Here is a 23,858-nt window from a genome sequence, read left to right as displayed (position 1 = left end):
TTTTTTTTTTCAAATTTTACTTAAACTCTAGTTAATTAACATTCAGAGGGGTACCAGCACCCCAATGTTTATAGCAGCATTTTCTACACTAGCCAAACTATGGAGAGACCCCAAATGTCCCTCGACTGACAAATGGATAAAGAAGGTATGGTGTGTGTGCATGTGTGTGTATAAATATATAAATATACATTAAATATATGTAATACATTAATATATATAAATATACATATTTATATATGTGTAAATATATAATAGATTATTACTCAGCCATCAAAAAGAATGAAATCTTGTTATCTGCAATGACACGGCTGGAGCTAGAGTGTATTATGCTAAGCAAAACAAGTCAGGGAAAAATAAATATCATATGATTTTACTCATATGTGAAATTTAAGAAACAAAACAGATGAACATGGGGAGAGGGGGAAAAAAGAAAAAAAGAGAGAGGAAGCAAACCATAAAATATTCATAACTATAAAGAGCACACTGAGGGTTGATGGAGGGAGGGAGGTGGGGGATGGGCTGGATGAGGGAGGACATTAAGGAGGGCACTGGTGATGAGCACTGGGTGTTGTGTGTAGGCGATGAGTCACTGAATTCCACTGTTGTTTACTTAATTACGGCAAATCCCTTATGTTTGAAAATGTCTTCATATATACTATCTCTTTCAGTTCTTGTAATCATCCTGTGTAGAATTCTGGGAACTCTTTCATTTTCGGTTTGGAGATGAAGAGGTCAGCCTACAGAATGTAAGTGGCTTGCCCATGTAGTGTAAGTAGAGACAGACGTCTGGAAAGAACCCGGACAGTCAAATCCTGGACCAATTCATATTCCATCAGTCTTAATGATTCTTGCACATAAAGAGTAGATTCTTGGGTTTAAGAATCTATTCTAGATGGAATCTCAGGGAAGATACGTCTTTATTCTTATTTTAATCCCCACCATGCGTGCGCGAGCACGGGCACACACACACACACACACACTCACTCTCAATGTTGTTGATGAGACCAGGGCCCACTTCTTACTGTTAGCAGTCTAGGGGTATGACAAGGAGAGCTAAGGTCCATGTCCTGGAGGGTAAATGTCAAGTAACAATGCACTCATTTGCAACGCCCAGATGAAGCGTCACAAACAGAGTCCTTCCTCTTGTTGGAGAAACAGCAAACATCCACTCCAGGGCAGAGGGTCTTTCTTTTGTAAACTCATGTATTCATTTATTCAAACAACCAAGTTTTGTTGGGTGCTTACTAAGTACCAAACAGCGCAGAAGAGGAGTTCACACTACAGATTAAAAGAAAAAAAAGAAAGCAAACAAAACACAAGGGGCTAACACCTATCGTTTCAAAAACAGCCTGTAAAGTAAAAGGGTCATAAGAGGTAAAAGCCAGGGTCAGAGCTGCTTCATGGGGGGAATATTACTTCTGCACATGGAGGAGTGAGACTTCGTACAGGAAGGAGGCAGCGTTGACTTGGAATCTGCAGTCAGAGCAGAATCTGTTTGCACAGAGCGCTAGGAGCACGTATGATTTAGGGGTGGCTGTGGGTGCTATTTATTTATATTATATGAAAAACTGCAGCTTTCCAGAGACGCCGGAGTGGGGAGGGGCTTGCCAAGAGCAACTGCAATCATTTACCCAAAGTCCTTTTCTTTCTTTTTTTTCCCCCCACAAGTATTACATTGTGAGGCACTTCTTCCTGGCCCCTCAACCCCGAATGCTCCTCCCAGCGGACGGAGGTGATGGGGCGGAACGTGGGAAGAGTTTCACAGATAAAGGGTCTGTTTGCTCCACTGGGATAGTGTCTAGACTCTTAGCAAGGCAACGAACGTTCTCCAGGATTTCATCTGAACACTTAAGCTTGAGCCCTCTGACATGCAAACCCGTGTTCGAGCTGCCCCCACTTCCTGACCGTACTACGCCTTTCTTTTTTTTTTTTTCTCAAAGATTTTATTTATTAATTTGACAGAGAGACAGCCAGCGAGAGAGGGAACACAAGCAGGGGGAGTGGGAGAGGAAGAAGCAGGCTCCCAGCGGAGGAGCCTGATGTGGGGCTCGATCCCAGAACGCTGGGATCACGCCCTGAGCCGAAGGCAGACGCTTAACGACTGCGCCACCCAGGCGCCCCTACGCCTTTCTTATCCTTGTACCTTTGTGGGCTAGTTCTGTGCGTTTGTTAGGATGCGTGTTTGGGTTGTATCGTGTTCGGCCAAGGTTATCCATGCTCTTCCCACCTTTCCAGTAGAAAGCTAACATCCGTGTTCTACGACTCCTGACACAGCTAGACGGTGTCGCCATTGGTTCAAACTTCAGGATTCTGTGGCTTGAACGACTGAGCCTGACCTTTTTGTGCCTCACCAGAGGTACCATCTAGATGTGGACATACCCTCCAAACCAGCAGTGAAGAGCTTCCAGACTCGGGCTGCTCCTGGAAGGTCTATGCAGCGGCCAGACGTGCACATTGCCCACCCCACCCGGCAGAGCCTGCCTTTGGAGCTTTACCTGGCTCGCATGAGGAACGTGTAGAATTTCTGGGCCTCATTCAAGTTCTCCTTCCGATCTTCCGTGGCCTTCAGCAGGCTGTCCCACGCCTCCTTCAGCTCCGTGCCCTGTCTCCGCAGGTCGTCCGCAGCGTCTGGGTGGGACTCACTGAGCCGCTCTGCTGTCTCCCCCAGTATGGTCACCTGAAGAGGCCAAGAGCTCTGATAATCAGCCAATTAGAGTCCTACCGGAATCTTAGCAAAATGCCACTTTTGAGCCCTGGCGATGCTCACCCCTCAAACGCACGTCAGGGAGGCCCGAGAACATCTTGCTACTTTAGGAAATAATGCCAACCCTTTCGGTACAGATAAGTCCTTGAAGTGGTCGAACTTGACATTGCCATACATCTTTTTAAGATAAGAGGGTGTCGGGAAGATGGTTAAGTGACTCTGCTGATTAATGGGAACGTCAGTTATGAACCCAAGGGTCCTGACTTTTAACGTAAAGATCTTTTCAATATAGACATTTTCGTGTTCTTTTCACTCTGCGTGATAATGCCACGCTGCAGGATGCCCCTGGTTTATCCCAGACTGCATCTGGAAAGTTCCAGAGCTTAATTGTAGGCCGAGTAGGATTAAGTGCTGTCAGTTCCTTATGAAGGAAACTGTGACACGCCCAGCCCCGGCCATCCTGGGGGTGGCCAGTCCCTCCGGGTCTGAGGCTGCGGGCCTTCTCTACAGTGACCAGGCACTTGGAAGCCACTAAAGAGGTACTTGGACAATAGAGGTCATTTGAGAATGTTTTCCTTCTGGGTTAGAGGTCCTGGCCATGTCCTTTTGGTGTCCTTGTCTTAGGGACAGGTGCAAGAGCAAGTAAGGAGTAAGAGACGGAGAAATATGCGAGTAAGGACTGGGGAATAAGAGCAAAGAAGAGGCCATGGACAGGTGTAAACGTGAAGAGGGACGTGTTGGAAAAGCGTGGGAGCAAATGTCTCACCTTTTCTCCCAGAGGCATGAGGTCTCTCTCGAAGATCTCATGCTGCCGCTGAAGGGCCTGCACGCTGAACAGGTCTGAGCCGGGATCGGCAGCACGGAGGGCCTGGTGCTTCTTCTCAATCTGCTCCTTCGTCTCATCTGCTTCTCTGGCTCACGACAGTAAAGGACTTAGACGGTGTATGCCACAGGCAGCCCAGCTCCCCGGCTTCGGCTCCAGGGAAGTCCTTTCTTCTCACCCCTGCCCCCCTTCCGGAGGTTCCAAGACGCAGGCTCCCTTCTTCCTCCCAACGACTACTTGAGGCGCAGCTACTGGGACCATTGCCACTTACCACAGGCGAGAACAGAGCCTTAAGGAGGCTATTTTCTCGAAGTTAGCCCGCTGCGAACTGGCGCAGCCTGTCTGCACCAGGGGCCCTGCCTGCAGAGCTGCCCTCTGCATTTCCGTTTCCCTTCTCCAAATACTCAAAGATACATTCGTACCCGGCGAAGGTGTTCGGTTACCATTTGGTTTGTTTGCTTGCTTCCTTAGCTATTCGTGTGTAGACACGGATTTAGAATCAGACGTAAAAAATGGTTGCATCAACAGTTAGAGCCAATGTCATAGCTGCGGCTCGCGGCTGTCTACGGCTAGTTCAGAAATGCAGTTAACGTAAGTAAACCTCTTGTCTCTACTCCGAGTTTCACTACCTATCATGAACACTGCTCCTTATGCACCAGGACCCAAGCCCAGGCACTGGGAAAGTAGAGCCGCGTGTCAGGGAGGACCCCATGGGCCGAGTGAGGAATCAGCTATGGAATCACCTGATCCCCTCTGATTTCCATCTCAGGTGTGTTCTCCTAAGAGCCTCTCCCTGCAGCAATCGGACTTGGGGTTTTGAGTGGGTTCCAGAGCAGCACTGCCTCTCAGGGTTACCTTCTCACCTTTGGAACACCTGGACAGCATGGGCGCTGCCCAGCAGCTGGCGTTGCTCCTCCGCGAGGCTCTGCAAGGAGTCCCAGCGAGTATTCAGCTCCTAAGAGAGGCGGGCGCCATACGGGTTAGCCGGAAAGCGCACTCGGGCACTCAGTGCTGTCCCAAGCCCCGCTGAGGTTTGGACCGTGGCTGTTGTCGAGTGATCTCTTTCAGAAACTGCACAGGTTTCTTCCTTCCCTGGAGAGCTTGCACTTGGCCCTCATTCATGCCGTCGAGAAAGGGTAAGTTTCCTTCCCCAAATGATGCTCCAGGATGGAACCCCCAACCCTAGAGCAGCAACTGATGTTGGCTGCTGCAGACACTACACCCCAATCCCCAGAAGACGAGTGAGACAGTGTTGCCTTGGTCGTTAGAGCCATGATATTGCTGCACCCCAGATCGACCAAACCGAATAGCCGCTAAGATCTCTACTTTCTGCAGAGTAAGCAAATTGTTCCTGCGTACATCCCTTCTCCCTCAACCACCAGAAAAGAGGCAAAGAACTCATCCTCCCTGGTTTATGACAACCCAGAGAGCTGGACTAGACATCCCACTCATGTTCATTCGATCTTTTATGGAACCCTGGGTGCCAATCTCAATCAGGTCTAGGATGTCCCACACCTCCCGTCTGTACTGACCTATGTTTTTCTATTTCTTTCATCAGATTTTATCAGAGTCTGTATCTTCCAATCAGCTTTCCTGACTAGGCCCTTTCCACTGCCAGAGCTTCTTACCTACCTTTTCTTCACATTCATGTATCTGAGCATGAATTTCTGTGTCTGGAAGTGAAGATGGGGGAAGGAGGGAGGCATGCATTGTGACTTCGAGATTTCAGATCAGTTTAAATATATGCATGGCTGCACGGCTTGAACTACCGTCTTTGACCTCTCCTGAAGCCAGCTTTCTACCTTCTGCCTGTCCTAGCTGATCTGTGGACTAGAGCATCGAGTGTATCAAAGCGAAATGTAGATGCCCAGAACTCAGCCTGGCACTGAGGAAACATGGAAGGACCTTCACATACCTGCCGTATTTGAGCTCCTTCTGGTGTTAGAAGCTTTTCAAAGAGAAGATCATCTGCCACCTTGTTGATATCCCTCAGCCGAGGCTCATTGGCCTTCAAGTCCTGGGTGGAAACATTTGTCCAAAGCATATAAATCCCCTTCTCAGGAATCTTCATACCTGCCTGCTCGGCTCTGCCCCAATCTGACTAAATATTAATATCGCTAACCTCGCTGGCATCGCACAAGCAGCTGCCCTCCAATCTACCGCTAAGAAGAGTAGTTTAAACTCCCTGACCCCAGTGGCTGTTGAGAACTTGGCAAGAGAGCTGCCATTTTTCTGGAGTGTGGAGCACATCCAATTTCTGAGATTTCTTAAAAATCTCTCCCAGGTTACCTGAGCCGCGTCCTGTGCTTTCCTACCAATACGAGCTCCTCTGACTTCAGTAGAATTCCATGGACTAAGTTGCCATTTGCTTGTGTTAAGGCGTTTTGTAAGGAGCTCTAAGGAGCACATCACAATGCCTATGGGGACGATATCATCCATCACATTTTACAAAAGCCTCTAAATGAGCTTCCTTCTGGGAGTGTCATTCTTGGTGTTCTGTTATAATTTTGTCCTTGCTTCCCTTTCTTTCCCTTTCCTCTTTCCTTATATATTCCATACGTGTATATATAATCCCCATTTACCTATCATCTACCTATGCATTACCTGTCCATCCATCATCTATGTATCTATCATCTATCTCTCCATCCATCCATTTTTCATCCATCTATCCATCCATCTATCAATCATCTATCCTCTTTCTAACCATTTATCTATCATCTATCTATCTATCTATCTATCATCCATCTATGTGTTGCCTTGAATTCTATATGGAAGGCATCACAAGAAAAAGAAAGGAAGGAAGAGGTTTATATGCACTGCCAACTAACATAAGGAATGCATCTGTGAGAACAGAGGATGGATGGTTTTAGGTGGGTAGAAAATTAGAAACTATCTAGCTGTAACGTCAAGCTGTTCTTCCCACCTTCTCACCCCAGCTTCTGCCCCATAATTAGAGCTTCCGAAGAGTCCCACAGCCTCTCATCCCAACCTGGGATCCCAGAACGCAGCACAATGTGGGGTGAGTGCTGAAGAACTCAGGGCGACCAGCGCTTCCAGGAGGATCTGGGAGCGGCAGGGACCACAGGCTGCAGAGCCAAGGCCATTAATTCCTCTGTATTTTCCTTCCACCTCTCATACCCAGAGGGAGATCTGAAATGTGGGACTCTTAGCAGCTCTGGGAAGGATCTTCAGCAAATGAGAAGTTGAGGAATCACTTGGGAGGAGCTGTGGGATAAACGGAACCAGGGTCACCATCCAAAAGCCATCTGGAGGAGAAGTTCCCTCATTCTCACCGTTTGGAACTCATCAAACTTTTTCTGCAGCTCCCAGACATCATCTAGTTCCACCCCGGTGTTCTCCGCCTTCTTCTCTTGGATCCACTCCAGCATGTCGCCCGCCTCGTAGGCCAGCAAAAACTCTTTGCAGCGTTGCAGGAGACGACGCCTGCGCTCTTCTGCCCGATCAAGGAGGGAGCGGTACCTGTGCACAGAAGCAGGGAGGATGGGAACGCTGTCATGAAACAAGAAGGAAACACTGAAAAGTGAAAGCAGGGAGAGTGGAAGGGACAAGAAGGAGAGGGAGGGGAAAATCAGAAGAAGAACAGAGGAGAGGAGGAAATAAAGCTGAGAGGAAAACAGCATTGAGAGAGAGAGACAAACACGCAGGGTTCCATTAAAAATACTACAAATGTCCATGTTCCAGTAGTGTGACTGGCATCACCCCTCCCCTACTCTATAGACATGAGATGTTCACCCGCCTGCCAACAGCTGGGTGAGAAACAGCATGGTAGAGTAAACAAAGTTCACGTGGAAGTCCAAAGACCTTCGATAACCCTCAGCATGCTGGGCAGGGAAGCAGAAGGAATGGCTTGTTGGAGTGCCTGAGTTCAGGCAATTGACTTAATCATTCTCATACAAATATTGAAGTATTTCAAGGACCCGAAGCTTACTTTTAGCTCTTAAAATCTGTGGAGTTACAATGGCATCTCCATTCTCACAGCTGCAGAGTCATGAGAAGTGCCTTTGCCAATAAGAAACGTTTAGCCAAGTACTATCCAGTTCTCCTGCCTCTAAAACGTACTGGTTCTCAATCTGTTCCTGGCGCTGGGTGATGCTGCTTGGTTCCTCTCGCTGTCGCTGCGGGGGCGTGGGAAGCTCATCCTGAGACAGTTTCTTGACATAGACAGCAGGCACAAAGCCTTGGTGGTCGCCAGATTCCACCTTCCACCAGTCCTAAAGAGACAGAGAGAGCCCCACACCTTTCTTAGTTCTTGAAAAACCACAAATACGAGAGGATTCCACTCTCAGAACGCAGTCCGTAGGCAGAGACACAAGCTATGGCTGGCACGGGCGTCCCCTCCCCCTCCCTCTCCCAGAGCACCTAAAAATTGTGCATGGCCCTGAAACTCACTTATGTGGATTCTTTGTTTTTAAGTATCACCCTGGGCCCCACAGAGCATTTGGGGGTGTTACTGAACTAACACTCTGGACAAAGGACAAAGTGGGACTGGCACTAGCTTATTTGGTCAGGGACCATCCATCCTGCTTCTTAAAAATTCACTCTCCCTCAGGACAACAGTATCCCAAACTCTCTTCTTTTCTTCCCAATAATTTTTGGAAGCTATTAGAATGTAAAAAAGCCATTTGAGCTCTTACAAGAAGAGCCGGTATTTTGTCCCTATTCTCATGGGTTCTTTCACAGACCTGTTTCTCACACATTAAAGAAAACCGAGTTGACAAAAGACCCCTCTTTTTTCAGGTTCCTCCTCACCCTGGCCATTGTCATTCCAGCACTGGGACCACTGGCATGGAAGAGGGACAAGCAGAGATGAGAAGAAAGGGATAATCTGGTATCATGGAATCGCCATTCATAGCTTCTATCTTTGGGCAACTTACTTGGGCTCTCTGAGTCTTCATTTTGTTAACTGTTATTGTTATTATAACCCCAAAAGATAGATACAGCACCTCATACAATACCTGGAGGAAAGATACTACTTAATAAATTACAGTTATTTAAGAGAGACAGCAATAGAAAAATCCAAAATATGGATGTCTGGCAGGGCTGGGAGAGTTGACCATGGAAGAGCTGTCTTGCTGCTGGGAAGAGGGTTAGAAGGGAAAGTCACCTTGTTGATGGAGCTGAGCAGGGTTAAGATGTCATTTTTCTTCATGGTGACTTCTCGATTGCTGCGGGCCTGGAAGTCATATAAAGCCACCACCCTCTGTTCTCGAGCAGCTCCCTCCACCGGGGCAGCCTGTTGTTCCTGAACGAGAGCAGGAGGGATCATGTCAGGCACCTGCTGGGAACGCGTCTCCACATGTTCGTAAGCCATGGCGCACGCCTGCTTCAGAGCAGAGCGGAAGGTGCACACCTCCGCTTACAGCCCCCCGGGAGCAGCGTGTTTCCTCGACATGCACAGCGCACACGTCCATCGGCTCCTGCGTGGGCTGCACCCCGCGGGCCGAGGAGGGCGCGGTGCACAGGCTCTGGACACACGGTGACCTGGTGAGTCCGACCCACGACTGCTGTCTGCTGGCAGCCTGTGAACCCAGAGCCTGTCCTTAGACTGCGGCAGGTGTCTCTCTTTTTCCTTCTGCTACCGCAAGGAGGCGCCCCCGGCACCTAGGGGGGTCCCAGCCATGCCACTCTTAGGACACGCTCACCGTAGGCCCAGGCTCCCGGCCATCATCACATTCTCCAGCATTTGCATGACCCATTGCCCAAACACACGTGCTTATCCTGTGCTTTGGTGCCTTTGCTCTCCTAGCTCATCGACTAGAATAGCCCTTCTCATCTGCACTGTAAACCACCTTAAAAAAAATAGCTCAGATTCAGGGCTTCACCTCAGTTGTGAGGACCTTCCTACTTTCCAACATTCTTATTTCTGGTGTGGGGAACACTCCTTCCCGGAGACCCTTTCTCCTGTTCATATCTCTAGCATATGTACTTATTTGCTGAACTTTCTGATCTCCTGATAGACTGGCATTTCCCTGCAGTCAGGATTATTTTGTATTCAAGGCTGCTCACGGTTGACATTAGTAAGTGTATAAAACACAACCGAGAAGGAAGACAAAGAAGAACTCTAAGAAGGAGGGGTGTATATAAAGGGGGCAGGAAAGAAATAGAAATGGAAATATTAAAGGACGGAAGGTGGAAAGCGAGAGCACATCGATGAGCATGTGACCACACTCACCGAGAACCCCCGTGTGAATGAAATCTCGGCTAACACTACAGAGAGGCTACCATTCCCATAGAACTTAGTATTTCCTTTGCAATCGTGTCCTGGGTTGTTGGAAATAAAAGTCAGTAATAGAGAGAATACCATTTGGTCCGGTGGGGAGCGTGGCTCCTGGCATCTCTAGGCCTTCTCACCTGGCAAGCCGCCGCCTGGTCTCGCAGGGCCTGCATGCTGTTCCCAAAGGCACTCAAGTCTACCAGGAAGGCCTCGTGTTTCTTCAGAAGGGCCTGGATTTGTAGATGGAAGATCATTGGAAGTGAATACAGGAAGAGCACTAAGCATTCCTGGGGATTGTTTGGCTATTATTTTAGGTTATATCAATTGTCCTAATTCCTGGTAAGAGACACTTTCCGTCTATAATAAAGAGGTGTTTTTTTTTTTTAACGCTAAATTTATGAGCATCAGGAAAATAGGAATTAAATGATCAACAATTTCAATATATTCGCTACATTTGCTTTAATTAAAATGAAGTCACGGTTGCACAAGTGTTTTATCGACACACGTCACAGCTAGAAGAGGGTGAGGCTATGATGTTATTTTGTGGGGTTAAACACTAGCATAATTTAGATGTCCACTGCAACTATTTCCGATGCTGAAGGTTTGTTAAACATTATACAGGCTTACCATGAGACAAAGAACAAGACAAGAGGACAGAGAGGGTAACTATGACCTTTGAAGTTCTTGCTCCAACATGTCTGCTTGATTTTATGTCACTAAAGTAATTAAACGGTCTATATCTTAAAACCATGGTTGGTTTATGAAATCCCAAGGTCATTCTAGGAAATTTAGGATGGGACCAAGACAGGCATGAATGTCTGGTCATGCCTTTTTGGGTTTAGATAATCTTTAAGGAATCTATGAATCTCTGTGGGATTGGGAAAATTTAGTGTACATTTTAGGATTTGTGTCAACTCCGCGTTTATCCCGACCAAGGGAAGGTCAAAGGTTATCACTCTGGAAGCACCCAAATAATCTCACAGAACCTACAGCTGCCCCACAGTCTAATTTGGTACCATTTGGAGAGTACTGGACAGCGTCCACCCAAGCCCCCCTCACCCCAGCTGCTTCCTCATCAGCCCCATAATTAGCGTTGTCTACAATAGGCTCCTTCTCTTGAATCCATGCTTCTGCTTCATGCAGGTCCGCCAGGTACTGCTGGAACTGGACGTTGGCTTCAAGATCATTCTGCCGTCTGGCAGCCCGAGCCTGGAGGGACTCCATATTGTCATTCAAACTCTTGACCCTCGAGGCCACGTCTTCCGCAGCAAAGTGCCCTATGGAGGGGTCACAGAAAGGGTGAGTATTACCCTCATTAACATCACTACCCTTTCATCCTCATGATGACCTGGGAGAGGGAAAGGAAGGTACAAGGCTGCCTCTGCGTGCTGTCGGGGTAGCAGTTGACCTAAGCTCCGGGGAGTGAGAATGTCAAGAGTCTAAGCATCAGCGGGTGCTCACAGAGTGTGGGTGTGATGCGTGGTGAAGGGGGTGCTATGGTCTGTGACACGCAGACTTGAAGACAGAATACCTAGGTGCGGGTCCTGCCCAGGGTTCCAAAAACATGCATTCTCTAGAGGAAACAGAAAATCCAGCAGATTGCCAATTCTGTCCCGAAAGGATTTATCACCACAGGACCTGTTCTCCCACGCTGACAGCTAGAAAACAGGGCGGACTGCAACCTATGACGACATTCAGACCACAGGCAGAGGACTGTGACTCCTCGGAGAAGGGAAAGAAATGAGATGTGCCCCCACGTGCACGGCTGTCTCTGGGCTATAAGGTCAGGGGGTGACGGCACACAGAACCGGCCGAGCTGAGCAGGCAGACAGAGCAGGGACGGGCAGGACCGCCCGAGCTCGTGGAGCAGGGGGCACACAGATGGAGCCTCGGAGGCATGCAGGGGCTGTCCTCATGTGTTTGACCCATGACTCCTTGCAAGCCGGTGTCAGGAGACTCCTCGAGGTGAGGCCAAGGGGACTGACTGCAAAGCAGGAGGCCCAAATCCCCGAGGCTCGCACAGGGCTGCAGGGAGTTAACATCAGCTCCCACCAAAGTGGACCAGAAGAATTACCCCTCAGTAGTGGACCCATCGCTAAATCAGTTCCAGCTTCGGGTGTTCCCTGGAACTTCCAAGAGGCCCAATGATCTCCAAGCCCAACAAGGAAAGACAACCGTACCAAGTTAGATTGTAATCAAATTCCTAAAACCAGCGATAAAAAGCTTAAAAGAGTAACAGAGGAGAGAGACTCATTACAGACGGAGGAGCTGAGAGAGTAGTGAGCACAGACACCACATCAGAAAACCCACAAGTCGGTACACAACATAGCAGCCTCTGTAACATCCGGAAAGAGAGAACCTGTCAACCAAGAATGGACGTCTACTAAAAACGTGTTTCGAAATGAAGTCTTTTAGACCAACAAAGGCTTAGAGGATTTATGGTTAGCAGACCTGCACTGCAAGAGCTATTCGGGAAAGCTCTCCATTTAGAAGAATAATTATGAGGTAAAAATACCAATGTAGTCAAAGGAACAAAGAACAGAAATACGTGAACACATGTGAATAAATATAAAAGGTTTTTTTTTTTCCTTAAAGCTAATTGATTGGTAAGGCAAAATTAGTAACAATGCATGGTGGGGATTATAACATATGTAAAATCAAAATGTGTGACATTAACATATAAAGGAGAAAATAGGAGAAATGGAAACATACTGCTTAAGGATCTTATTCTATGCATGAAACGGTTTGATTTTATATAAAGTTAGAATGTGATGCATTAAAGATCAATACTTTAAATCCTAGAACAGTGGCTCTTAAATTTTTGCTCACAGAATCCTCTTATCATTTTTTAAATTCATTTCGATCCCATCACGCCAGGATCACGCCCTGAGCCGAAGGCAGATGCTTAACCGCTGTGCCACCCAGGCGCCCCAAATTCATTTCAAGTTTTAATTTAAATTCTAGTTAGTTAACATATATGGTAAAGTTGGTTTCACGTGTGGAATTTAGTGGTTCATCACTTACATATAACACCCAGTGCTCATCACACGTGCCCTCCTTAATACTCATCACCCATCTAGCCCATCCCCCCCCACCGCTCTCCATCAACCCTTAGTTTGTTCTTTATAATTAAGAATCCCCTTATAATTTTAAAAACTATTGAGGACCCCTAAGAGTTTTTGCTTATATGGTGATACCTATTAATAGCCACTGTATCAGAAGTCGAAACAGAAAATTTTAAAACAAATGAATATCCAAGTATATATTCTATTAACCATTAGACCAAAGGCATTATCAAACATCATGCAGAAAATTTCACTGTGCATTTACAAAAGAATGAATATAAAAAAGGCAAATAATGTCTTAGCATCATTATGAAACCCACAAAACCATAGTTGGAGAATCACTACTCTAGAATCACACATGCACACATCTCCCACACACAGGTATCCCACAGAACTATAGCTAACAAATATGGAGATAAAATGGAATCATAATAAATACATAATTAATCTAAAGAAAGTGGAAACTGATGGCCCAAGAAAAACAAATAGCAAGACACTAGATTTAAGCTTAACCATATTGATAATTGCTTTAAATGTAAATGATCTAAACAATCCCATTAAAAGGGGGAGATTAACGGATCGCATAACAAAAGCAAAGCCTAACTATATGCTTTCTGTAAGAAATCTTCTTTAAACATAAAGAAACAGAGTACAAGTGAAAAGATGGAGAAACATATATTGTGCAAACATGAATCAAAGACAGCTGATGTGGCTGTATTAAAAGTTGCACCAAGGGGCACCTGGGTGGCTCAGTCGTTAAGCATCTGCCTTTGGCTCAGGTCATGATCCCAGGGTCCTGCTCAGCAGGGCTTGGGCTCCCTGCTCAGCGGGGAGCCTGCTTCTCCCTCTCCCACTCCCCCTGCTTGTGTTCCCTCTCTCACTGTGTCTCTCTCTGTTAAATAAATAAAATCTTTAAAAAAAATAAAAAATAAAGTTGCACCAAGTAGCCTCCAGGGTATGACCAGGGATCAAGAAGGCTATATACCATAATGTTACAGATTGTAATTCATTCAGAAGACACAGCAAGCCTAAATACATACGCACACAATAACATAGTTTCAAAATACATGAAACAAAAACTGATAGAACTGAAATAGATGAAATCCACAATTACAATTAGAGATTTCAAGAAAAAAAAAAGATCTCACTATAGTAAAACAGCAACCACAAATAAACATTTTTAGGTTTGAATCCCTCAGTTGAGATTGAATTTTTGCTCAGCAATATGAATTTTAAACTATACTTTTGATAGCTGGATGCTGGCTGGCAACAATTTATTTATTTTTTTTTTACACAATTTATTCTTAAATCAAGGGAGGAATGATCCAGTGTAATCTATGTTGCTTATAGCACACACAGAATTTGATGTTTGGTTTTGAACACCATATTTAAAAAGTAGGGGTTTCTGAACATGAGAAGCCAGGAGGAGGAGGAGAGATACTGAGACTATATAAATAAGGAATTAAAAGAAATGGTGCTATATTAACTATCAAGACTATAATTACTTTAAATGTAAATGATCAAATAAATACATGTAAATAATCTAAGGCAAGTCTTCACAGATCTGGAAACTCCCATGTGGGAAAAGGACCTGATTGTTTTCTGGAGCTTTGTAACTTAAATTCTAAATTCTAAAACTTCTATGGAACAGCATATTGATTATTAGCATAAAAATATTTTATTTAATAATTTTCGCTTAACTGAAGAATACAAATGACTGGTTTATGAAGTAGGGAGGTTCCTGTTATTGGAATATATAAGTAATATTGTATCATCATTGTATCTGTCAGAAATGTCCAAGGGGAATTTCTGCATTGAAAGGGAACATGAATCGGATATCTTTAAATTCCCATGAAGCCCTAAAATTGAACAAACTTCTTCCCTTAAGTTTAGCATAGTGACGATTGACCAATTCAAGCTGAACCATACATACCTTCTTCTACCATTTTGTTTCCCTTCTCCGTTATCGCTTGGATGCGAGGCTCGTGACTGGCAATGTTATCCTGGATAACTTGGTGTCTGTTCAGAAGCTTCTTGGAGACAATCAGGTCCTTGCCTACAGAGAAAAATAATTTCAAGGCCTCGTATTGTTCTAGCGTATGGAATAAGAAGAGGCTACTCTACTTTTTATAACCCTTGGGCCCACAGATTTTTCCCTTTGAGGCTGTAATCCCTAAGTGGGCTTCCTGAAATTTAGACCATTTGTCTGAATTAACTCTGCTCAGTGTTGTCCTTTCCCTGGTCTTTTTGTACTGAGAAAACTCAACTCATTATTTTACAAAAGATAATAAGTCACTGTAAAGGTAGAAAGGCAAGTAACTCTTCAACCAGAACTCGCAGCATCACACACCCGACTTCGTTTCAACGTATTACGGTGTAAAAAGCAGAATCTTCCACTTACTAATTCCTATGGGTGTCAGAAAGTTATTAAATCCTCTAGCTTAGGTGTTTTTTCACCATGAAAATGGCGTGTTGTATGTTTTAAAGTTTTCTTTGTAAAGATTAGAAATAACTTACAAAAAATGCCTCCCTTGCTGCTAACATTAGCAAGTGCCGACTAAATGCTACGCATTGTTAATTTCCTCCACCTTCTAAGCCCCCCAGTTACAGGTGTCAACTCCCTATCTCCCACCCATGCGTCCCCCCTCTTCCCTTCAAAATTCCCTCCCCTATACTTCCCACTAAATGACTTTCCAGAAGCTCTCCATGCCTGTCCACCTTTCAAAGAGGTCTTTTCTAGAAGTTTTCCCAGACGGGCCCCTCCACTGTCACCATCATCAGCTCCTCATAGATGTCCTCAGTATGTGGGTATGAAGTGTGCGTTCCACTTGTATCCTAGCACTGGCAACGATGGCCACAGCTCCCAAAGGAAAGGAACGTATGTACTTTCTCTACTGTCCCACCCCTTTTCCCCTTGTAGTAGCTCAGATCTTCACAGAAGGGAGTCACTGACACTACGGACAAAATTCCTTGGGACCTCAAGCACAAACCACGACAGCTCAGCCAAGGGCCTTGGCAGTAACTTAAGTCACAGCAAGGAGCAAAAAGCTGAGCCCTCCAGCTCTTCCCAGAAGCCTTCAGTTCATGGCACTGTTCACAGTTTGCTTTAGGAGGTAAACTGTTCAGTATGAATTTTAACAAAATCTCATATGGAAGATGGGGAAATTGTTCCTGAGTATGAAGGGGAAGAGCTGAGAGCAAACTCTGCGTCCCCCATGACCGTGTCCCGGATTGTCCCAGATCTGACAGTGTGCAGACCCTGGTCTTCTCCTCTGGCTCAGCCCGCTCACGCTCAGGGACTAACCAAGGTAGGTGGAAGCCACTGAGGGCTCAGTCTCTTGGATCCAGGCTTCCTCATCCTCTGTGTCCCTGCAGATCTGCTGCAGGCGGAGAAGGTCAATGAGCTTCTTTTTCCGGGTGCTCAGTGGTTCCTTCAGACCTTCAAACCGGGACACCAGTGACTCCTGCCTTGCTTTTATGTCATCAGCATCGGGATGGTCTATTTTCTCAAAATATGCTGCCAGGTCTGTGAGGATGTCCACCTGATCCTGAGGGAGAGATAGAATAGGTGTCAGGAAATGCCATCATTTAGTAGAAAGGGGTGGGGGCTCAGCATGGGGAGGCCGGGGGGAGAATCAGCTCCCCAGGGTACTTTGTGACGACTTCCAATCACGTCCGTGAGACCGAGTGGCAGGAATGCTGAACTGAGGACCACGTCTTCACCCAAGGGCTCTTTATAGGAAAGTAATTCTTAAACCTCATTTCAGAAAGACAGACTATGTGTAGAGTGTGCAAGGAAATCAGGAAAACCACAGCTACGGAGCCTTAACTGGCAGGGAGTGTTACTAAACGTAGTTAACTGTCAGAGAGTGTTAATAAACTGTGGCCCAGAGGAAAACAGAAGGAGCCTTTCTGTCTGCTTCCCCTCCACGCTGCTCCCCTGGACTTGAGCTGCAGGTGTAACTAACATGGAAACTTCCCAGACTGAAATTTGCGGCATCCCAGGAACAATGCCCAGGAGATGAAACGGGGTGTTTCCGAAAGGAATATCACTGTTTTGTTACCTTTTTCCCACCCCCATCAAGCCATCCCTGGAGCTATGTAAGAGACTGGGTTTGTTTCCTGTAGATTATTCTGTCTTTCCCATTTAACCCAAGCAACAGACATCATACAAGTCTATCTTAACAAGACAGATCGACAGGACTTTGTAGGAAACAACAGAGTCATTTTTAAGTATAAGCGAGGACCCCTAGGATGAGAAAGTGAGTCAAGTGGAAGTGGGTTCTTCCCTGGGTTCCCCAGAAACTCACCCAGTGTCCACACTCTAACAACTAACTAGATTGATTCAAGTGACAATCTGGTGGGATGCCAGGGGCATATCCCTGGCACTAAGAGCTGACACGTCCACATCCCAGTCCTCGCCCTGTTGCCAATTTTCTCTGTGACCTCGTGGAAGTCACTTTACAGCTATGGGCTTCAATGTTCTTAACTAAAAAACAAAGCAGTAAATTAAAGATATTTTCAGGCTTTGACTCATGGGATGCCAGAACAGCAAGAGCCAATGTTGTCCAAACCTTGCAGTACAGGTGAGCATACAGACACACGACAAGGTGAAAAGCAGCACAGAAGGTCACATAAGCCGCGAGTGGAGAGTTGGAATACGAAGCCCAAGCTTCTGGAGTAAGAGTGTGATGCCATATGTAGGGGAGCCCACAACGAGCTCCCGCCCCAGCCATGGGGTTCTGACAGCAGCACCCAGGACAATGGCTGCACCAGACAAGGTCTTAGGAAGGCGCAGTTGACCAGCTACAATCTTGGAATGTTTGCCTTTGGTTTCTTGCTCTGTTTCTCTTTCAATAGTTACTAATTAAGAATGTGTTCGGGGCACGTAGGCGCTCTGGTCGACCACAGCCAGAGAGCTGGCAACCGACCTGATGAGCGCCCACCGCGGACTCCAGGAAGCCGTGTCTCCTGAGTAGGTTCTGTACATCGGCCAGGCCCCTGCCATAGTCCTCGGAGGCTGCCTGCTGCTCCGCGTCCCCCAGCCAGCGCTCCAAGTCCTCCGCAGTGTTCTTGAATTGAAGCTCCTGGTTAGCCTCAAACAGCTGGGTCCCTGCAAGAAGGCACGAGACGGGCACCGTGACTCTTCCTCACTGCACAGTAAGACACCTTCCATCGAACTTCAGGAGAAATATAATGTTGTGATGTCCTAATGAGACAAAAATATCCATCACAAGTGATCACACACACACACAAATCACCTTAAATTTGTGGAATTTGGATAGTATTTGTTTTTAAATATAGTAGCTTTCATTCTCAAAACAAAGATGAACAATCAATTCATTCCCTGCTGCGGAAGTGCAGTCCTGTCCTATTAGATCCTGACCAGCTTGGGTATTTCCATATGTCCTGTGTTACTCTCTATCAAGACCTCCTTTGCAAAGGGATTCAAACCTAAACTCTGCATTTCCCAAAAGAGGTATAAAATTAAGACTGGTTTCCGTTTGAAATTTTGAACTGTCTTTTTATAAATGTCTTTCTCAGAACATCACAGCCCTTCTTGGGACCTGTCCTTCATCACGAGCCATGCCTCACAATATTTCTTCCAGAAAATGTCCTGATTATCTACACCTGTCTCAGCTAAATTCTTTATTCTTTGACCTTACAACAATTATTTGCATAACTTCTGCATAGCAATTACTATATCTCCTGTTGGTGGGGAATAGTAGTGACATCTGTTTGTTACTATAAAGTTAGATTTTTTTCCTAAACCCAAAACTATGGTGATGTCTGAAAGGACCAGTGTGGCATATCGATCTCTTCCATAACCAGGCCGGAGTTGTGTCTGTAGATGGAGTCTATGTCTCACAGGAGAATATGGACAGGAAAACCTCATTATTTGTGTTAATTACCACAGCTGACTGATTTTCTAGAGAGGTGAGGTTAAATGTAAGTAGAGATTATTCAGGCAGACATGAGGGAATTTTTTTTAAGAGCTCACAGCAGGACCTGAACCCTTTCAGATAGGTGAAAAAGGCAAGTCATCAAGCCCCATTTATAAGAATACAATATTATAGGAACATCACATATGGTGCTGACAATCTTTTAATGTCTACTTTAATAACCTGGGTTGTAATATCTTGTCTCATCTATAGAACCCAAGTATGTAAAACCTAATTTAAGGATGGTACTTTCAGGTGTGTAGCCAATACTGGATTTATGGCTCTGGAATATTTATTCAGGAGAAAGAAAAAAAAAAGTGGTAGCAAAGTGAAGAAAACAGAAGTAATTTCACTTAAACCTACATGCATGAAGAAAGCGTAAAGTTGTACGTATGTAAAGTGGTAAACTTTAGTTGGGGTATAAAAGCTGTATTCAATACAGGAAGAAATGAGTGGCATCCCTTCTCATGGCGGTCACCAGGCAAATTCGAGGTGGTATAGATTAAAATGGTAGGTTCCAGAACTTAGGAGGTAGCCTTTCACCAGAAACTCTGCTTCTCACCTTTCCGCTCTGTAGCTGCCAACAGCTCCTTCCAGAGGCTGACAGCCTCACTCACACGAGCAGCTACCTGGTCCGAGGCATAGTGATCAGCCTCGATCATCTCCTGGCCGGTTTTCTCTAGTGTATCGAGCAGACGTTGATAATCTTCCAATTCAGTTTTAAACTCTTCCTGCTTCTGAACCCGGCTCTTCAAGTTCTGTATATCCTAAATCCAAAAAACAAAGGAAACTATGACCTGAAGAATGGGGAGCAGAAATTTTGAGGATAGGGGTTACTTCTCACTATAAATACAACTGCATTAAGGAGAGGGAATAAGAGAACTGTCCTAGTCCAAGTACTGAGCCAGAGAATGTTGGCAAACTCATGTGGCAAATCCCTCCTGCGAGCCACACAGCACACATGGTTAATCGATTCATGCATGTAAGAGCCTAGATATCTCCTGAAGATCATTTTGAATACAGCACCCCAGCAAGAACTAACAATCTATCAGACATTATCAACAATAGCAGAACTATGGAGAGAGCCCAAATGTCCACTGACTGATGAGTGGATAAAGATGTGGTGTACATATATAAAGGAATATTACTTGGCCATTAGAAAGAGTGAAATCTTGCCATTTGCAATGACATGAATGGAGCTACGGAATATAATGCTAAGAGAAATAAGTCAGTCAGAGAAAGACAAATACCATATGATGTCACTCATATGTGGAATTGAAGAGACAAAAACAGATGAACATGGAGGAAAAGGGGGAAAGAGGGAGGCAAACCATAAGAGACACTTAATGATAGAGAACAAACTGAGGGATGATGGAGGGAGGTGGGCGGGGGATGGGCTGGATGGGGGATGGGCATTAAGGAGGGCACTTGTGATGAGCACTGGGTGTTGTGTGTAAGTGGGGAATCACTGCATTTTACTCCTGAAACCAATTTTACCATATATGTTAACTAACTAGAATTTAAATAAAAACTTGAAATTAAAAAAAGAAGGAAAAATAATCAGAGAGCTGTCATGAAAGATGACAAATTTTTTCCCATTTCTGTCCTGACACATGAACCATCCCCCGATCTGCCTCATCTGGAGAAGATCTGTTTGCCCTTTGTATCCTGGAACCACATTCCTCCCAAGAACACAAACACATATTTCCAAGTTTCACAAAATGAAAGATACAGAAAAGGTGCCCATAGTTCTGTAAAGATATAGGAACTAAAGGGTCAAGGTATACATTTAAGACTAAATGATGTTTAGAAAAGTAAGTATTATGAATAGGTATTGGCCTAGAAATTAAGAGACTAATTCTAGCCTCAACTGTAAATGTGAAAGTGTATGAGTATATATATATGTATGTGTAATGGTTTGCACTACATAACACTTGTGAGTGAAAAATACCTGTTTTACACAACCCCAAGGTAGAGAAATCTATGGCTCAGAGAGAAGTCAAGAATTTCCCAAAGTCACATAAACTAAGACAGAACAGGGAGAGAATTCAATCCAGGTTCACCACGTCCAGAATCCATGCTTCTAATACTTACGTTAAACTACCTTCTTAAATAAATGGATGACTTTGGATAAGTCACTTTCCGATTCAAATCCTTGGTTTCCTCATCAATAAAAATAAGGGGTTGTTCCCTTCTAGCTACAAAACCGTGTAACTCTGCATTATACCAAATCTGGAGGTTACCTTTGGGTTCCTAGTAGCTTTTAGTAAATTTGAACGTACACCGGGATCAGACACAATGTTTTCCTATTATAAGCGTGCAGAGGGGAGCAGCAGAGACAGTAGAGGGACAAGAAGCAGCTAAACATGGAGCAGTCCCTCCCTTCCCCCATTCAGTTATGGAACATTAGAAGTTGTGCCAGAGAGGGGCGCCTGGGTGGCTCAGCTGGTTAGGCATCTGCCTTTGGTTCAGGTCATGATCCCAGGGTCCTGGGATTGAGCCCCATGCTGGGCTCCCTGCTCAGTGGCGAGTCTTTTTCCTCTTCCTCTGTTCCCCGCCCCGCCAACTCATTTTCTCTCTCCCTTTCTTGCTTTCTCTTTCAAATAAATAAATAAAATCTGAAAGAAAGAAAGAAAGAAAGAAAGAAAGAAAGAAAGAAAGGAAAGAAAAGAAAAGAAAGAAAGAGAAAGAAAGCAAGAAAGAAAAGAAAAGAAAAGAAGAAAAGAAAAAAGAAAAAAGAAAAGAAGAAAAGAAAAGAAAAGAAAAGAAAAGAAAAGAAAAGAAAAGAAAAAAGAAAAGATGTTCTACCTGAGAAAGAAGTGAGAGGCAGCAGGGCACAGGAAATCCAGAAACCAGGTTCTTGGCTTTTAACAAAGTCTCTTGCCTTGAGGGACACAAGGCCCTTCTCTGTAAGGAGGGTCACCAGCTGAACGCTAGCAGCCTTTCCACTCTAGACTCCAGCCCCACGAAACTAAANTCGAGCCCCAGATTGGGTTCCTTGCTTGGCAGGGAGCCTGCTTCTCCTTCACCCTCTGTCACTCCCCCTGCTTGTGAACTCTCTGTCTCTCTCAAATAAATAAATAAAATCTTAAAAAAAAAAAAGAAATTTTTACTCATATTCATTCATGAACTCCTCAAATNCGATCCCATAACGCCAGGATCACACCCTGAGCCGAAGGCAGACGCCTAACCGCTGTGCCACCCAGGCGCCCCCAGGTTCTTGGCTTTTAACAAAGTCTCTTGCCTTGAGGGACTCAAGGCCCTTCTCTGTAAGGAGGGTCACCAGCTGAACGCTAGCAACCTTTCCACTCTAGACTCCAGCCCCACGAAACTAAATCCTGATGAGTAGCCCAAGGTCTGAAAACCCCGCTCACCTTGTAGTCTTCATCATCTGCCAACTTTTTCTTCTTGTTGATCCAGTTCTTTAGGTCATCTGAGTCCTCATACAGTTTCTGCAGAAGCCATGAATCCTCCAGGAGCTTGCGCCGAGTGGCAGCGCTCTTACGCAGGGCATCCCGCCGGGCCAAGAGCTGCAAAAATCAAGAAGAAACTCATGGTCAGCAAAGTGGACAAATATGGACATATGCGATTCACTGCTCAGCTTGGTTCCCGAGCCCCTACCCCTCTCTGGGCCCCAGAGCACACGCAGGCAGACACACGTGCGGGGCTTCCGACATACGCTATCCCGGAGAGCTGCGATGTTCTTGGAGTCATAGTGGTCACTGTCAATCAGCTTCGTTGCATTATTGTCCAAGGTCTGGAAACACATACAATAAAACCAGACTGGTTTTCCCTCAGTGGCCCTGAGTAAGGGGCTACCGTTTGGCCAGCTATTTAAAGAGGAAGCATAGCAATGTAGGAAGAGAGCAACTTGCAGGATCAGAGATCTGGGACCTAGTTCTGATTTCTATTACAAATTTTGTTTCAAAATGTATATTTGACAAGTTAATTACCCTCTTTTATACCACAATAGTTTTATATCTACGTTACAGTAAATGAATTTTGATGTCACTTGAAGATGAATATTTGATCTGTTCTTAAATTTTTTTAAGATTGTATGTATTTATTTATGAGAGAGAGAGAGAGAGTGAGAGCAAGCATGTGCTCAAGCGGGAGGAGAGGTGGGGAGGAGAGGGAGAGAATCCCAAGTCGACTCCGTGCCGAGTGAGGAGCCCAGTTAGGGGCTCAATCTCACAACCAGGAGATCATGACCTGAGCTGAAATCAAGAGTCAAAGGCTTAACCAACTGAGCCACCCAGGCACTCCTATTCTTAAATCTTTAAGAGGAAGCATTGTGGATATAGACATGTCCAGTGGCCAGCCTCTCTCTCTCTCTCTCTCTCTCTCTCTCTCTCTCCCTCCCCCCCTTCTCCTGCCCTATCTATTATATATATTTATATCTATATCTATATCCCTAGGCTCATAGGAAGAAGGGTCAGAAATTTTTACTCCAGGGACGCCTGGGTGGCTCAATCGGTCAAGCATCTGCCTTCAGCTCAGGTCACGACCCCAGGGTCCTGGGATCGAGCCCCAGATTGGGTTCCTTGCTTGGCAGGGAGCCTGCTTCTCCTTCACCCTCTGTCACTCCCCCTGCTTGTGAACTCTCTGTCTCTCTCAAATAAATAAATAAAATCTTAAAAAAAAAAAAGAAATTTTTACTCATATTCATTCATGAACTCCTCAAATTGTTAGAACTCAGGATGGATTAAGTGATCAAGAATGGGAAAATAATCTAAAATATATGAAAACATTTTATAAGCAATAACTTATTTTACACTGTTACCTTTTACCAATGAAAATCAACAGAGCAAGGATATGGATGGATAAGGGACCATATTAATCTCCATATTGACTGAAGAGTAACAGATAGGGCTTGGAATTCTATTGCTATGGATGTTGCTGCTGCCAGTGGTAGTGCATGTGGGTTAAAAGCCAGCACCAGCCTAGAGGACAGCCAAAGACATACAGTACATTGCACCAATAAAACCTTCCCACACTTGTCTGAGCCCTGCTTATACATTGACCAGTTTCTGGGACATCGTAACGTAGGGCTCACAGGAAAACCCTGGTCGCATTAGATGAGAAACAG

At 45.2% G+C, this 23,858-nt stretch overlaps 1 protein-coding gene across 1 annotated transcript in view; it reads right to left on the bottom strand.

Moving 5' to 3' along the window:
* The window catches only part of SPTA1 (spectrin alpha, erythrocytic 1), a 68,622-nt gene that overhangs the window by 27,668 nt on the left and 17,096 nt on the right, over positions 1-23,858 (bottom strand). Inside the window, exons 14-27 of the mRNA XM_034667678.1 lie at positions 22,144-22,299; positions 19,332-19,536; positions 17,759-17,940; positions 16,132-16,375; positions 14,761-14,883; positions 10,822-11,039; positions 9,900-9,992; positions 8,653-8,790; positions 7,608-7,759; positions 6,821-7,007; positions 5,443-5,544; positions 4,391-4,482; positions 3,471-3,615; positions 2,496-2,677 (exon numbers count right to left, since the gene is read on the bottom strand). Of these exons, the coding sequence (XP_034523569.1) occupies positions 2,496-2,677; positions 3,471-3,615; positions 4,391-4,482; positions 5,443-5,544; positions 6,821-7,007; positions 7,608-7,759; positions 8,653-8,790; positions 9,900-9,992; positions 10,822-11,039; positions 14,761-14,883; positions 16,132-16,375; positions 17,759-17,940; positions 19,332-19,536; positions 22,144-22,299 (2,219 nt within the window). The remainder of the gene's footprint in view (positions 1-2,495; positions 2,678-3,470; positions 3,616-4,390; positions 4,483-5,442; positions 5,545-6,820; positions 7,008-7,607; positions 7,760-8,652; positions 8,791-9,899; positions 9,993-10,821; positions 11,040-14,760; positions 14,884-16,131; positions 16,376-17,758; positions 17,941-19,331; positions 19,537-22,143; positions 22,300-23,858) is intronic.

This window comes from Ailuropoda melanoleuca, chromosome 8, assembly GCF_002007445.2.
Source record: "Ailuropoda melanoleuca isolate Jingjing chromosome 8, ASM200744v2, whole genome shotgun sequence".
NCBI classification, from domain to species: domain Eukaryota; kingdom Metazoa; phylum Chordata; class Mammalia; order Carnivora; family Ursidae; genus Ailuropoda; species Ailuropoda melanoleuca.
This window is presented reverse-complemented; position numbering and strand designations above follow the sequence as displayed.